Source organism: Neomonachus schauinslandi, chromosome 6 (assembly GCF_002201575.2).
Source record: "Neomonachus schauinslandi chromosome 6, ASM220157v2, whole genome shotgun sequence".
NCBI classification, from domain to species: Eukaryota; Metazoa; Chordata; class Mammalia; order Carnivora; family Phocidae; genus Neomonachus; species Neomonachus schauinslandi.
The window spans coordinates 66943013-66958574 of NC_058408.1; the positions used below are offsets into that span (position 1 = coordinate 66943013).

Consider the following 15562-nt stretch of genomic DNA (forward strand, 5'->3'; position numbering starts at 1 on the left):
TTGTCCTTTGCATCTGAGAGGCTCTTTGCCCCGCCCGTGACACAGGAGCCTGGAGGTGACCACCGCCACCCTCCTGGGCCGGGGGGGTGGGGGGGGTCCAAAAGGCGACCTGGGCCCACGGCTCTTGGCATTGAGGCTCGCAGAAGGGCCATCTATTTCGTCCTTGTTTGAGAAGATAGAGAAACGAGCCAAACCCTCATGGTCGGTCTTACTCTCCGAGCCTATCTGAGCCCCACAAGCATCTAAGGATGGTGGGAAGACCGTGCGTGTCTGTGAGGTGTTTGTGTGTCCGTTCCCCTTGGCCTCTACTCCTGGACTGCAGGCAGAAAGGGCCGCGGCTCCAGAGCTCATGGACTGTTAGCAAACTGTGTCTAATTCTGGAAGTTACTTTAGCATTTTCTTCATTTCTAACCGACAGGGACTAGGCTCATTGTTTTCAACACTGCTGCGTGTAACTAGCTTACGTGGTTTTGGGATGGTTACCTTCAGACAAGTGTGTAGACGACACCAAAGTAAGATGTTACCATTTAGTTTGTGGCTCTCACGGATCTGGGTGTGGGTGTGGGCCCCGCGCTGCCTGCCCGCCACAGGGACAGCCGGTTGTTGGTCATCTGTGCACACGCTGGGGGCTTTCTGCCTGCACACCTGCTGTCGACGGAAGGCGGCCACGGATGTGGCTTCGGGTCACACTCCAGGCAGAGTGAGCCCGGGCGAGACTCGTCGCACCACTGCTGACACCCCACGGGACGTGGCGGCCTGAGGATCACGGTTCTGACGTGCGCGCCACACCGTGCTCGGTAACAAAGATCCTGCCGGCAGAAGCGCATGTTGATAGTGACCCAACCTGCCACCCGCTCGGGATTTGGGGTTCCAGTGGGATGAGTGCTGGTGACGTTCCAGGACCCCTTCTTTAAGAGAAGAAGATCCACCTGTCTCAGAAGCCCGCAGTCAGGCCAGGAGGTCCTGTTCTGGGCTCCACACAGTTGGAACGAATTCCCAAGAACTAGCCCTTGTGCATGTTGTATTGTTGGTAACCGCAGAAATCAGTACTGATATTTGCTGGGCACGGAGGTTTCCATGCTCAGAAAGGGAGGCCTGCTCGCCTGGGGCCTGGGTGCTCACCTGGAGGTGTGCGCCTGGGCCTGGGTGCTGAGGACAGAGAGCAGCCAGTGGGTCCCCCTGCAGGTGCTGGGGGCTGGTGTGGGGCGTTGCACGGCAGGCTGCACCTGTCTGGTCTGGCTGAACACGGATGTCTCCGTGAAGGGTGCTGGCTACATGCGATGGTCTCGAAATACATCAGTGTGGCTGGAGTCAAGCATGAAATGGTTTGGTACGTACATTTATTTCTCATTCTTCTCACACAGCAGCGCGACCTGCATTGTGATCCAGTGACTAGGAGGTGTCTTCGTGGATAAATACACAGAGGTTAGAAAGTTCGAGGGTAAGCCAGTGGTTGTCAAAATTCTTGACCGCTCAGGTGTCTGATAGATGGGGCATTCGAACGTGTAGAGCTCGGAATCTGTCTGCTCAGAAGCATTTGCTCTTTCAGTAGAAATCTTAAAAAGAAAAAGAAAAAATTCCATTGGTCACGTTGCAAACCAGGAGCTCCCATCTTTCATGTGTTAGATTTGGGGGACGGTTGTAAATTGCATGCATTTCCAGTTAGTGGTTCTGTGGCTGCGCATGCAGGTTATGCCAGAGACTAGAACTTTCCGGCTGACCCGTCAGGACTGCCCAGAATGTAGTCTTGAAAAGCAACATTGGATGTTGGCATAGCATTTATTTCAGATGGTAACAGTATGTTGGGCTATTTTAAATGTTGTTTGTCATCTGAAATATATCATCAGACGTTTCAGGGAAGCCACAGGGAGTAGGGACTGGAGGGACAGCCTGCTGTCCCCGAGGGAAACCCTGGGGGCTTGACTCAGTGGTAGACACGTGGGGGTTACCTTTGTTGGCAAGAAGTAGATTTCCGGAAAATCACAGCACAGCTCACGAGGCGGCAAGTCTTCTAGGACTTTTTGTTCATGATTCCACCTTGCCCCCTCGATGAATAAACCAAAAATGTGAACTCCCATGTGTGTGCTGTCTGTGCCCTAAGATCAAAGAGAGGTGGCGTCAGTGGGTCCCCGAGCACAACACTGCCTTTCCCAGCAGCTGTCTGCCGCAGGGTCTGGGAGGGGACGGAGTGCTTCCCGCCCAGCCCAGCCCGGGGTGTCTGCCCAGGTTCTCAGTCTTCCTGGTCCGTGAGGGCTGCTGCTGTTCATCTCAGTCCTGCACGTTCCCTGTGCTTTTGTGCGTCGCAGCGGCCCCCATGAACAATCGTACGGCTAGCCGTGGCCCTCAGTTGAGTTCCCAGGTATAAATCCAAGCCAAAAGAGGATTTGTGTCCATCAGTATAATGCTAAAGCAGCTCTGATCATAACAGTCCTGCCCAGACGACAGCCCTCCAGGCCCGCAGGGGGAGCTCAGTCATACATGGACACAATGGGACCCTGCAGAGCCACGGATCTCGCACACTAGCTGTGGAGCACGAACAGGCAGGCGTGGGAGGGTCCAGACCGCATGGTCCTGCTCACAGGGAGTCGGAACTAGGAGACGCAGCAGAGGCTGAGAAAGGCCAGAACAGGGACCACCTGGGAGGGGACGTCCCCCTGGAGGGGTGCTGGCTGCACTCGTTTATGGCCTGATGGGGGGCTGAGTGGAATACCTGTGTTCTTTATAGGTTGTGCCTCGGTGAAAATAAACACAAGCTAGTAAAAGGGCAATAAAATAAACTCCCAGAAAGCAGAAGGAACTAAAAAGGTAAACAGAAAACACCACTAGAGTTAATAAAGGCAAAATTTGGTGTATTTGATAAATAGACAAACTTGACCAGTTTAAATTAGGAAAAAAATAGAAATGAGTAGAAGGATGTATAATAAAGAATTTGGGGGACACCTGGGTGGCTCAGTCAGTTAAGCATCTGCCTTCGGTTCAGGTTGTGATCCTGGGATCCTGGGATTGAGCCCTGCATTGGGCTCCCTGCTCCGCGGGGAGCCTGCTTGTCCCTTCCCCTCTGCCACTCTCCCTGCTGTCTCTCTTTCTCAAATAAATACAATCTTAAAAAAACTCTTTTTGGTTTGCCTTCTCTCTGGTTCCTGGGAGGTGATCTCTGGATCCCAGGATTTTATTCCTGGGACCACCCCCTGCAGGCTTGGTCCCCAGAGAGTTTATGCTAATGAGATGGCTCAGGATGGGGGCTGGCCATGCAGAAAGAGCGAACATAAGATTAGGGGTTGGGACATTGAGCCAGGTGACATCAGGCCGACTTCCAGGGATGGGAGAAGCCATGTGGGGCAGTGATTCACTTAAATATGGCTATGTAGTGAAACCCCAGTCAGAAACTCTGAACACCGAAGCTCAGGTGAGCACTCTATCCTGTCATTCTACATCGACACTAGGAGGTAACACATCCCTGAGGGCATGGAAGCTTTGTGTCTGGGACCCTCCCACTCCTAGATTCTGCCCTATGTGTCTCTTTGGCTAGTTTTGATTTGTATCCTTTTGCAATAATAAAACTGTAATTGTAAGTGTAGTGCTTTCCTGGAGTGCTACCAGTCTTTCTAGCAAATGATTAAACCTGAGGGTGGCTTTAAGGAAACCCCAAACTTGCAGTTGGTGTCCTTACCTCAAGTTTGAATAACCGCAGGTGAGAGAGCAAACAACAGAGAGTAAGATGTAGGGCATTAAAAATCCTATTCACAATAGCAACAATTATAAACACTTAGGAAAACAGTGTAACCATACATTTTTAAGACCAGTGTGAAGAAAACAAAACCTGAATAAATGGAAAAACAAACCATGTTCCTATATGGAAAGACTCAAACAGATAGCAATTCTCCCCCGAATTTATACATAAATGTACAGCAAGCTGATCAAAATCCCAAGTTAAAAAATGAAACGTAATAGGCCTAGTGTCAAATTCATCTCGAAGAGAAAGCACACACAAGACTTTTCAAAAGGGACGATGAGGTCATGGATTTGAAACAACACTTGTGTCATTACCAAGTCAATGCTATCCCTATCAAAATCCCAATAACATTTTTTGCAGCAACAGAGAAATCCATCCTAAAATTCATAAGGAATCTCAAGGACAACTGAGTAAACAAAATAATCTTGAAGAAAAAAGTTGGAGGTCTTACTCTTCCTGATTTCAAAGTTTATGATAAAGTGACGGTAATCCAAACAGTGCGCTATTGGCAAAAAGATGGACGTATAGAGCAATGGGACAGAACAGAGAACCCAGAAATAAACAGGTTCGAATGATTTGCAATAAAGGTGCTAAGATATTCAATGGGGAAAGGACAGGTCCCTTCAACAAATGGCACTGGGAAAACTGGACATCAGCACACCGCACAGACCATGAACTCAAAAGACCTAAACTTAAGAGCTAAAACTATTAAAACTCTTAGAAGAAACGTGGCAGACAGCTTTGTGACTTGGGGCTTGTTGGTAATTTCTGAGCTGTGACAACCTTGTGCTACATCACAATGAACAACTTCTGTGCATCGAAGGACGCTGTCCTGGAGCGGAGAGGTAACCCACAGGACCGAGGAAAATCCTTGCAAGCCACACATCCAATGAGAAATTAATACCAGACTACATAAGGAACTCCTACAACTCAACAACAAAATATCCTGGTGAAAAAACGGGCAAAGGACTTGAATAGATATCCTCCAAAGAGGATGCACAGACGGCCAACGAGCACACGAAGGGTGCTCAGCATCACTCATCACTGCGGAAACGCACATCAAAACTGCAGTGAGACCCCCACCTCACATCCACTGGGGGGATGGCTACTATCAAAACACAGAAAATGACGTGTGGGCGAGGATGTGGGGGAACCCCCGGGCACGGTTGGTGGGAATGCAGACTGGTGCAGCCACTCTGGAGAACACTATGGAGGCTCCTCAAAAAGGTGAACAGAACTGCCAAATGATCAATCCCACTTCTAGACACGCACCCAAATTAATTGAAAGCAGGGACTCAAATACTTGCACAGCCAAGTTCACAGAAGCACTATTCACGATAGATGGGATGAGAGCAACCCAGGTGACCACTGGCAGGGGAGGTGTGCAGCTGTGGACTGATTATCCCGTCCCCCTGATCCCGGCGTTGAAGCCCCATCACCCAGCGCGGCTGAATTTAGAGAGGCGGCCTCTAAGGAGGTAATTAGGGTTACGTGAAGTTGCACGGTGGGGTCCAGATCCAATAGGATTAGCGCCTCGAGAAAAGAGAGCAGACAGCTCGCTTTCTCCACATATCTACATGGAGGAAAGTTCTGGAGGCGGACCCTGAGCATGCATAATGCCACAGAACTGTACACTTAGAAATGGTTAAGAAGTTTTACATTATGTATATTTTACATTTCACAAGTGTGAAAAAGTAATAATTCGCTTAAGGAAAAAAAGGGAGAAAATGAGGATTTGCGCATACCTTTAGGACTCACACAGCATCTGGCCCAGGGGAAGGCTGCGGACAGGCTGCGGAGGGAGTGGCTGGTTGGACAGACGGACACTCACTCTGTTTTAAGCATGCCAGTACCTTAAAGGCCCTCCTGGCGATGTTGAGTTTCTTTTGGATGATTATGGAGAACTCGTCATCTCTGATGTCACTGGTGTCCGAGGTCACGTGGTGGGTAAAAGTGAGGGTGTCTGTGGAGATTCCTTGGGACCTTCCGTAGTCTTGAAGCACAGCAGTAAGAAAGGCTTTGGAGACAAACACACACCAACCAGTTCCCTGGGGGTCTGGGGGATCAGGGGCTGTGCCCTCCCCAAGGGTTCCTGGGGGCTGGGGGAGCAACAAAGCTGGGTCCCAGGGACAGTATAAGACCCGAGGGTGTCAGAGTCTTTCTCAAGAAATGGCTTCCAGGCACTGGGCAAAGGAAGGCACGTGTCCTCTGGAGTTGCTAAGCTGTGGTGGCTGTTTGTCCCCTTGGTTGCACAAGAAATGCTGTGTGCAGTGGGAAAAGGAGACCCAGACACAGTGGGAACAGAGCTAGGATAGGGGGAGGCAGGCTGAGAGTAACACAGGTCACCTGGAACCACCGCTCCTGAAGCCCAACCCCTTGACTTCCTTTCCACTTATCTGAGCCTAGAACTTCCTCTGTTTTGCTCAGGTTTGGATTGCATTCTGTGTCTGAATACCAACACTCCTAACATAGCTCCTCACCTCCTGGTTTAATCCATCCTGCATACGTTGCCCGGAACTTCACGCCCCTGCCCAGAATCCACCACACCAGCACTCACAGAGGGAATTTTAGTGCCTCCCCTGGGCAGTCGAGCCCCTGCCATGCAGCCCATGTCCTCTACTCGCTGCTGTGGGCACCTCACGTGGTGTCCATGCACCTGCCACCTGCCTGGGACAGCCTTTCTCCAAGTTCCCTGTAACTTTCCGAGGCCGCCCGTGCTGGCCAGCCTGAAGGGCTCCTGTCCTCCTCCGTGGCCTCTCAGAGCTCTGCAGGCTCCGGGAGAGGGGACTGCTTTTGGCAGCAGCTGTCCCGCGGTGGCCCGAGCATCCCGCGATGCTGCCCCGCCGTCTGTGGATGAGTTCCAGCCCCGAATGGCCAACCACCCACTGGCCATTGTGTTGTCTTCTCCGAATGTCTCTGACTGGCCAGGTGGCTGTCCCCTCACTGCTCGTCACTTCGCTCCTCCCCCTGCATCTGGATTTCAGTAAAGGACGTCAGTGTCCACCCAGCTGTCCGAGCCATTCCAAACCCTCTGCTCCCTTGGGGTCCATGTAGGACTGTTGTCCAGGTCCCCTCCGGGCCACCACCAATTCCCGCCTGGAGAATAAAGCAGACTCCGAACTGCCTGGGACCCAGACTCCACCCATGCTGCTCCCTGGCCTGAAATGTGGCCGTGGCCCCTGGGCCGCAGGAGGGGGCAGACTCCCCAGTGGGCCCTATGCGCCCCAGAGCCGGCCCACGTCCACCTTCCCAGCTTCATCCAACACTGTTTGCCCGCTGTGGGGCTTGCGCTCGGCCGTGGGAACCTTCCACCTCCCTAGTGTGCTCTTCCCCTCTCGTATCTGGCCCTTCGGCTCCAACACTTAGTTCCCAGTTCAGCGCCACGAGGACACACATGGATTTCCAAGTCAGACCGACCACGTTCCTAACTCGCCACAGGTGTGTCTGGCTGTGTGACTTTGGGAAAACCACCTAACTTTGCGCCACAGCTTTCCTCTCTGAGAACAGAACCCGGTAAGATGGTCATGAGACCTGATGAGCTTGTGTCCACAATGTCCTCGGAACAGCCCCTGGCTCAGTGTGCAAGTATCGCGTCAGTGTGCAAGTATCGTCCTTCCACCCGCACGCACCTGGACGTGCCTCACGGGCAGTAAGCTGTTCCTGAATCGCCTTCCCTGACCTTCGTATCTGTCCCCCCATGTTGTGCTCCAGAAGTATTCCTTTGTTCATTTATTCATATATATTCACACAGAAAATCACTTAATCATTCTTCAAAGATTTGCCAAGAAGTTTTTAGGTGCTGGGAGCTGTATTAGGTGCTAGGGATACGACAGGGTGTGAGGACAGACCTGGGCCTGCCCTCGCAGTGCTTACGATTTAGGGTTTCCCCTTTGCCACCTCATCACACCCCCAACCACATGCTGTTGGAACGAGGTTGGCTGTGCTGAGCATGGCGCCCAAGACCCAGCACCATTTATTAATCAATGAAAATGGCTGAAGCACAGATTCAACCCGTCAGGCAGGTACCCACCTCCACGAGTCCTGATAAAAGGTAGTGGCCTCTGAGAGGGATGTGGTGTCGGCCTCGGGCCTCACAGATCAATGGCCTACAGGTCTGGCAAGGTGCAGGTGCGGTCTGGCGGTGGTAGGGGTGAGGAAAGAAAGAGGGTGGGAGGGAGAGAGACCTCCCTGGTGCAGGGTGCCTGTGGGATGCAGGGTCTCATGCTGGAGGGGAGGAGGAGGGGGGCCGGCAGTGGGGGGCCTGGGCACAGACTCGCCTGTGTTCTCACACTCACCTTGTGGGAAGAAGAAAGCTGGGAGCCAGTATCTTGCAGGAAATCCTTCAGAGAAATCACTGTGCTCATCTTCAGGGCATGTGGGGGTTTGGGTAGGTGATGGAATGGAATGCTTCCAGGTTGTGACAAATCTCATATACCTGTTGGAGGCAGACCAGGGGCCGAGAGGTCAAGGGCTCCGCCATCACACGCGTTCTGCCTCCATCCCTCTGAGGCCCCTCCTTCCCTTTTCATCTCAAGCTCTCCCCACTCAGGACCCAATCTTGCACTTTAGTGAGGACCAGCTGTGGTTTGGACGTGCCGGGAAGCCATGGATTTGGGTGATGAGGGGTGTTGCTCCGCAGGGGGGTCCTGGCTGTGCCCTGAGGAATCTGTGGATTGTTCCAGAGTTGCTGTTTCTCTAAGAGGATGTGGCCCAGCGCTCAGAGTTACATGGCCCGAGAGGCAGTTTGGAACCAGATTTTCTGGGTTCAAATCTCAATACTCCCACTTTCAGGGTACGAAGCACTGGGCAAGCTACTTCATGTCTTGTGCCTCTGTTTGCTCATGTCCACAGTGAGGGTAATGGAGGCCAGAACCTCCTGCGTGTCACAGGGCCACTGTGACAGGTACGTGAGGACGTGGGAGAGGCACTCCTGGAGTATTGGCTGCTCTCGTGTTCGACTGATTTTGATTTACGTATTAAACACGTTTAAAAATGACACATAACAGATTCTCCTTTCCTTTTGCATTCCCCCCTGCTAGTTTCCCAGGACACAGTGTAGAGTAACAGAAGGAGTCAGGTACCAGGTCCGGGCCTGTCCATCCCTTAGAGTGGATGGACTGCAGACAGGACCCTCAGCACCCCATGTGTCTCCAGGCCTTCATCCTAAACTAAAGACAGCAGTCCCCTTTGCTAAATTCACATGCTGCTCTGAGAACCGCAAAGACCAAGCATATGAAATTACATGGTAAACCATTAAGCTCTAAGCCCAAATAAGGAAGAGACACAAAGTGGCTTCTGTCCATACCGATGATGTATTGCAGTGTAAGCCATTTTGGCCCAAGTATTGAAGAAATTCACTCGCTGGATGAGATCATTAACCCAGGAACTCAGGGGCTTACAGGACTTGTAGGCATGTTTCTGTTGGGATTTAGAGACAGGCACATCATTTTTTAAGCACTTATCTTTGGGGTTATTGGAAATGTATCTGCCAACTTTGGTAATGTACGCAATTTCCAGGGAGAAATAACTTGGCAGGAGGAGGCCATTTTCCAGCCGAGAGCACATGAGAAATAGGAATACCCAGGGAGAACAGCATTATCTTAACTGTGCCTTGGACAGAACACCTGCCGTTTCCATCCTGGCTGAAGGCTTTCATCACTCTCCTCAAGTCCTTTGATCTTCTCCTTTCCCCTTCTCTGGGCAGCTTAACTTTACTTGCCATTAGATGTGAGCAATTCCAACACCCTGGCCTTCCCCTATACCAAATCCTATAAACCCATCCACTGCCTACTGTTGAATTGCTGTGCTCCTTCCAGTTCTGAGTTGACCTGCCCTGCCCATGCTCTGCAAAGCCTTTCTGGAGTATTTCCTCTCTTCTGTAGCTTCAGCTTTCCATTCTCCACCCTGTTTATTAGCGTGTGATTCTATCCTAAATACACAGCCACCCGACACTCAATCCTACTTGTTTGATTCTCAACAAAATACTAGCAATTCAGGAACACATTAAAAGGATTATAAACCATGATCAAGTGGGATTCACCCTGGGATGCAAGGATGGATCGATATAGGCAAATCAGTAAATGTAATGTACCACATAAATTGAATGAAGGATAAAAATCATATTTCAATAGATGTAGGAAAAGCATTTGACAGAATTCAACATCCTTTCATGATAAAAACACTTAAATTAGGTGTAGAAGAAATGTTCCTCAGTATAATAAAGGCCACATATGACAAGCCCATAGCTAACATCATATTGAATAGTGAAAGGTTAAAAGCCTTTCCTCTAGGATCAAGAATGAGACAAGGATGTCCACTCTCACCATTTCTATTCAACATAGTATAGAATGTCCTAGCTGTAGCAATTAGGCAAGAAAAAGAAATAAAAAGCATACAAATTCAGAAGGAAGAAGTAAAATTGTCTCTGCAGAGGACATCATCTTATATATAGAAAACCCTAAAGATTCGAAAAAACTGTTAGAATAAATGAATTCAGTAAAGTTGGAGGATATAAAACCAACGTAGAGAAATGAGTTGCATTCCTACACACTGACAACAAACTATCTGAAAGAGAAATTAAGAAAGCAATCCTATCGGGGCGCCTGGGTGGCTCAGTCGTTAAGCGTCTGCCTTCGGCTCAGGTCCTGATCCCGGGGTCCTGGGATCGAGCCCCGCATCGAGCTCCCTGCTTGGCGGGAAGCCTGCTTCTCCCCTCCCCCCACTCCTCCTGCTTGTGTTCCCTCTCTCGCTGTGTCTCTCTCTGTCAAATAAATAAATAAAATCTTTAAAAAAAAAAAAGAAAGCAATCCTATCAACAATAGCATCAAAAATAACAAAATACTTAGGACTAAATTTGAACAAGGAGATAAAAGATCTATAGACTAAAAACTGATGACAGACCTTGAGGAAGACACAAATAAATGGGAAGATTTCCTGTCTTCTTGGATTGGAAGAATATTGTGAGAATGTCTATGCTACCCCAAGTATCTACAGATTCAATACAATCCCGATCAAAATTCCCATGGCATTTTTCACAGAAATAGAAAAAGTTTCCCAAAATTTGTATGGAACTACAAAAGACCCCGCATGGCCAAAGCAACTCTAAAAAAGAAGATCCAAGCTGGAGGCATCACACTTCTTGATTTTAAGCTCTATTACAAAATTGTAGTAATAAGAACAATATGGTACTGGCATAAATATAGGCACATAGACCAGTGGAACAGAATAGAGAGCCCAGACATAAACCCAGTCATGTATGGTCAACTAATTTTTGACAACGGTGCTAAGAACACAAACTGGGGTAAGGAGAGTCTCTTCAACAAATGAAGCTGGGAAAACAGGATATCTACATGCAAAACAATGGCATAGGATCCCTATCTTACACCTCTCATAAAAGTAGGAATGGATCAAAGACTTAAATGTGAAATCTGAAACCATAAAACTTCTAGAAGAAAACATATGGAGAAAAGATCCTTGACATTGGTCTTGGCAATGATTTCTTGGGTAAGACACCAGAGCAACGGTCAACAAAAGCTAAATAAACAAGTGGGGCTATATTCCTTCTGCACAGCAAAGAAAACAACCAATAAATTGGAAAAGCAACTTACAGAATGGGAGAAAATATTCACAAGCCTGACAAGGGGTTAAATCCAAAACATATAAAGCACTCATCCAACTCAACAGTGAAAAAACAACAATCCAAGTAAAAAATGGGTGAATGGCCTGCAGAGACATTTTCCCAAGGAAGATACACAAATGGCAACAGGTACATGAAAAGGTGCTCCACATGACCAGTTATCAGGGAAATGCAAACCAAACCCCCAGGAGATATCACCCCAAACCTGGTAGGATGGTTGTCATCAAAAAGACAGGTGACAAGTATTGGTGACAATGTGGAAAAAGGAAACCCTTACACATTGTTGCTGGGAATTCAAAATGGTTCATTTATTTTATTTTAGAAAGAGCAAGTGCACCTGTGTGAGCAGGGAGGGGGAAGAGGGAGAGGGACAGAATCTCAAGCAGAGTTCGTGCTGATCATGGAGCCCCACGCAGGGCTCAGTCCCACGATCCTGAGATCATGACCTGAGCTGAAACCAAGAGTTGGACACTTAACTGACTGAGCCACCCAGGCGCCCCTAAAATGATTGTCATGATGGAAAACAGTATGGTAGTTCCTCAAATATTAAAACTTGAACTACCACGTGACCCAGCAATCCCACTCCTGGTTATGTATCTGAAGGAACTGAAATCAGTGTTTTGAAGAGAAATCTGCAGTCCCATGTTCGTCACAGCTTTAGTCACAACAGCCCAGATATGGAAGCAACCTAAGTGTCTTTCGATGAATGACTGGAAAAGGAAAATGTGATATATACACACAATCAAATATTATTCAGCCATAAAAAAGGAAGGAAATCCTGCCATTTGCAACAACATGGATGAACCTGCAGGGCCTTATGCTAAGTGAAATAAGCCAGACAGAGGAAGATAAATGCGGTATCACTAATGTGTGGAATCTAAAAAAAGAAAAGCCAGTTTTGTGGAGACAGAGAATAAGATGGTGGCTGCTAGGGGTCAGGGAGGGGGAAATGGGGTTGATGGTGGTCAGGGGACACAGATTTTCAGTTATAAGAAGAATCTGTTGAGGAACTGGTGGACAACGTGGTGAGTGTAGTCAATAATGTGGTGTCGTGCACTCGGACATTGCTGCGAGTAGATCACGAGCATTCTCACCAGCATGCACACAAACCAGAGTTAACTATATTACCTGTGATGTTCATTATCTTGATCTTTGCAATCACTCTACAATGTTTATCAAATCATCACATAGTATACTTTCAATATATATAATTATATTTGTCAGTTATTCCTCAATAAAGTTAAAAAAAAATCCTACTTGTTGTGGGGGAATAGAAAGGTCCCTCAGCCCTCGCCCCGTGACCCCCCCTTTTCTTTATGGTCTGGTTTCTTGACAAATTCACCAGTTCCTGCCCCTTCTTCCTTACCGACTCTGAACCTATCGCCTTTGGTGCTTCTTCAGAAGTCGCCAGCGACCTTCTACTTTTCTTATTCATGACTCCACCCCCACCCCCCCACCTGTCCTGCTTTGCACCCGTTCTCTGCAGGTCACCTCTGCCCTCACTCTTGCCCTGGCTTCCGTGACCACTTTCAATCCTAACTTCCTCTCTTATTCTCACTGGCTCCTCAGCTCCTCCCCCCCACTTTGGGTTGGTGTCGTCTAGACCATCCCTCTTCTCTTCCTACTTCAGCTTCTCCCAGAGCTGATCCGGGACTGTGGTTTCCACTTTGTCAAGGCAATCCCTAACCTACTTTCTGTCTCTGGATTTCCCTGTTCTGGACATTTCCTGGAAATGTAATCCTACCACATGTGGTCCTCTGTGGCTGCCTTCCCTCACTCGGCATCAGGTTTTCAAGGTTAATCTATGCTGTAGCACGTGTCAGTACATCTGTCCTGTGGATGGGTAACATTCCACTGCATACATGTGTTTGTGTATATTGATGTGATCTACGTATCTACCATATTGTTTGTCCATTCATCAGGAATGTTGGAGTTGTTTCTATCTTCTCGCTGCTAGGAACATTCAAGGCAAGTTTTTGTGTGGCTATGTTGTAATTTCTCTTGGGTATATACCTAGGAGTGGAATTGCTGGGTCAAATGGTAATGCTGTTTAACTTTTTGAGGAACTTACAGATCATTCTCCACAGTGGCCACACCATTTTACATTCCCAGGAGCAGTATATAAGGATTCCCATTTCTCCATATGTTTATTATCTGCCTTTTTGATTCTACTCATCCTGGTGGGCATGAAACTGTAGCTCATTGGGGTTTTGATTTGCATTTTCCTGATGACAACTGATGTTAAGCATCCTTTCATGTGTCTATATAGGTTTTTAATCTGGTGCAAGAGTCAGGGTTTGAGGGAGGGCTAGTATAAAGGGAGAATTTACCTTCTGGAGCAATGGTTTTGTGTTCAACATCATCTGACCTTTTCAACAATCCTTGTTCATTTCCTCCTCCATGCTACCAGAACTTCATGGCTGATTTTATTCCTGTTTTAATAAATTTTCTGTTTCTAAAACTTTGTTTTCTGCTTAAGGCTAAGACCCAGTAATCATTTCATCTTTTGTTTTTAATTTTTAATTTAAAAGTGTCATTCAGTTTTTTTCTATCTGCAAAAAGCAACATATTCTCATTGTAGAAGTGTGAAAATATAGAGAGGATAAGGCAGAAATAGAAATCACTCATACTTCTGTCACCTAGAGAAAATTTATTTTTGTATATTTTCTTCCAGTTATCTCCATATATACACATATATATAGTTGATTCTCCTTATTTGCAGTAAATTTTCATGAACACTACATTAGTGAACACTGAAATATTGCTCCTGATCGATCACCTTTGTCACCCAGTCAGTAAATCATCTTGTTTTATGTGTGTTTTGTGTTTAAAGACCTCTACATAGTATTGATTTCATGAATACTGAACTCATGGCCAATAGCAGTATAATTCATGGGTGAACAAAGCTGTCTAACACATGTATTTCCTCCATAAAGCACAGCACAGCCTTCTGTGTGGGAACACTACACAGCATTTCAGCACTATGCTTGGGAGCCATTCAAAGCAGTAAAATCACCAATAAAAAGCACAAAGATGTGAAAAATGTAGCACTAAACAGATTGTGAAAAGAAAAAACAAGAAAGAGAAGATCGCCTTTTCAATCTCAGCTGGGAATGTGCATGTAGGGGGAGTGCCATTTTTCCCACTGTACATGTGTGTAAATGACTATCAAAGCACCAGGAGTACAATTTTGGAGTTAGAAATAATTCTTAGGGGCACCTGGGTGGCTTAGTTGGTTGAGCGTCCAACTTGTAATTTCGGTTCAGGTCATGATCTCATGGGTTGTTGATTGAGCCCCATGACAGGCTCCGTGCTCAGTGAAGAGTCTGCTTGAGATTCCCCCGCCCGCCCCTCCCCCTGACTTGTGCTCTCTAAAATGAAATCTTTAAATAATTTTTAACAGGCAGGCAAATTTGCAAAGATGTAATTCATGAATAAAAAGGATTGACTTGGCAAGGGTTCGTGAGGATGTGCGGACCATCCGTGGGAGGGAGGGAAGAGGAGCAGACCCCACCCCAGGCACCCCAGGCGTGGGAGACCCACACAGATAAAACAAATCCCCAAAACATTTGGCTCTGAAAACCAGAAGGGCCAAACTTTGTGAGTTCTCACAATCAGTGGGGCTTAACACCTGGAACTTTAAAAAAAATCAGCAAGTTTGGCTCTGGGAGAGCAGGGAGGGTGAGAGGAAACCGAGTCCCTGCCCTTAAAGAGAGAGAACACGTAGCCTGTGGAGACAGAGTGCAGGAGCAACAGTTTGAAGAACACCTGGGGCCTGTGGGAGGGAGATTTGTTTATTCATCACAGAGCCTGTGCTGGAGGGACAGAGATCCTTAGGAGACCCCTCCAGGGACAAAGGAGCCAGCAGGCACCATTTCCCTCCCCCAGCCCACAGACACCTGTGGGAACAGCACAGCTGGATTGTTCCCCACCGAGGATCCTAACAGCGTGCTCTGCCCCCCCCACAGTCCTCTTCACACATGCCCCTTCCCGCCAGTCCTCCACCTCAGGTCCCCTCCACGGCAGACCTTGCAGACACTGCTAAGACTATGTACCCCGCACCCCCCGCTCTTCTGCAGACCTGCCAGTTCCAACATGCCCTTGGTGGAGCCTGTCAAAGCGGTGCCACAAGCCTGGCAGTGTGTGCGTGGCCCAGACAAGGGTCAGCACCACTCCAAAGTGAGTCCTGCCCC

At 48.1% G+C, this 15562-nt stretch overlaps 1 protein-coding gene across 1 annotated transcript in view; it reads right to left on the reverse strand.

The window, feature by feature from the left end:
• Positions 1-1340: 1340 nt before the first annotated feature.
• DNAH14 (dynein axonemal heavy chain 14) overlaps positions 1341-15562 on the reverse strand; it is a 325270-nt gene continuing 311048 nt past the window's right edge. Inside the window, exons 83-87 of the mRNA XM_044916203.1 lie at positions 9039-9151; positions 8029-8168; positions 5587-5750; positions 1950-2096; positions 1341-1556 (exon numbers count right to left, since the gene is read on the reverse strand). Of these exons, the coding sequence (XP_044772138.1) occupies positions 1341-1556; positions 1950-2096; positions 5587-5750; positions 8029-8168; positions 9039-9151 (780 nt within the window). The remainder of the gene's footprint in view (positions 1557-1949; positions 2097-5586; positions 5751-8028; positions 8169-9038; positions 9152-15562) is intronic.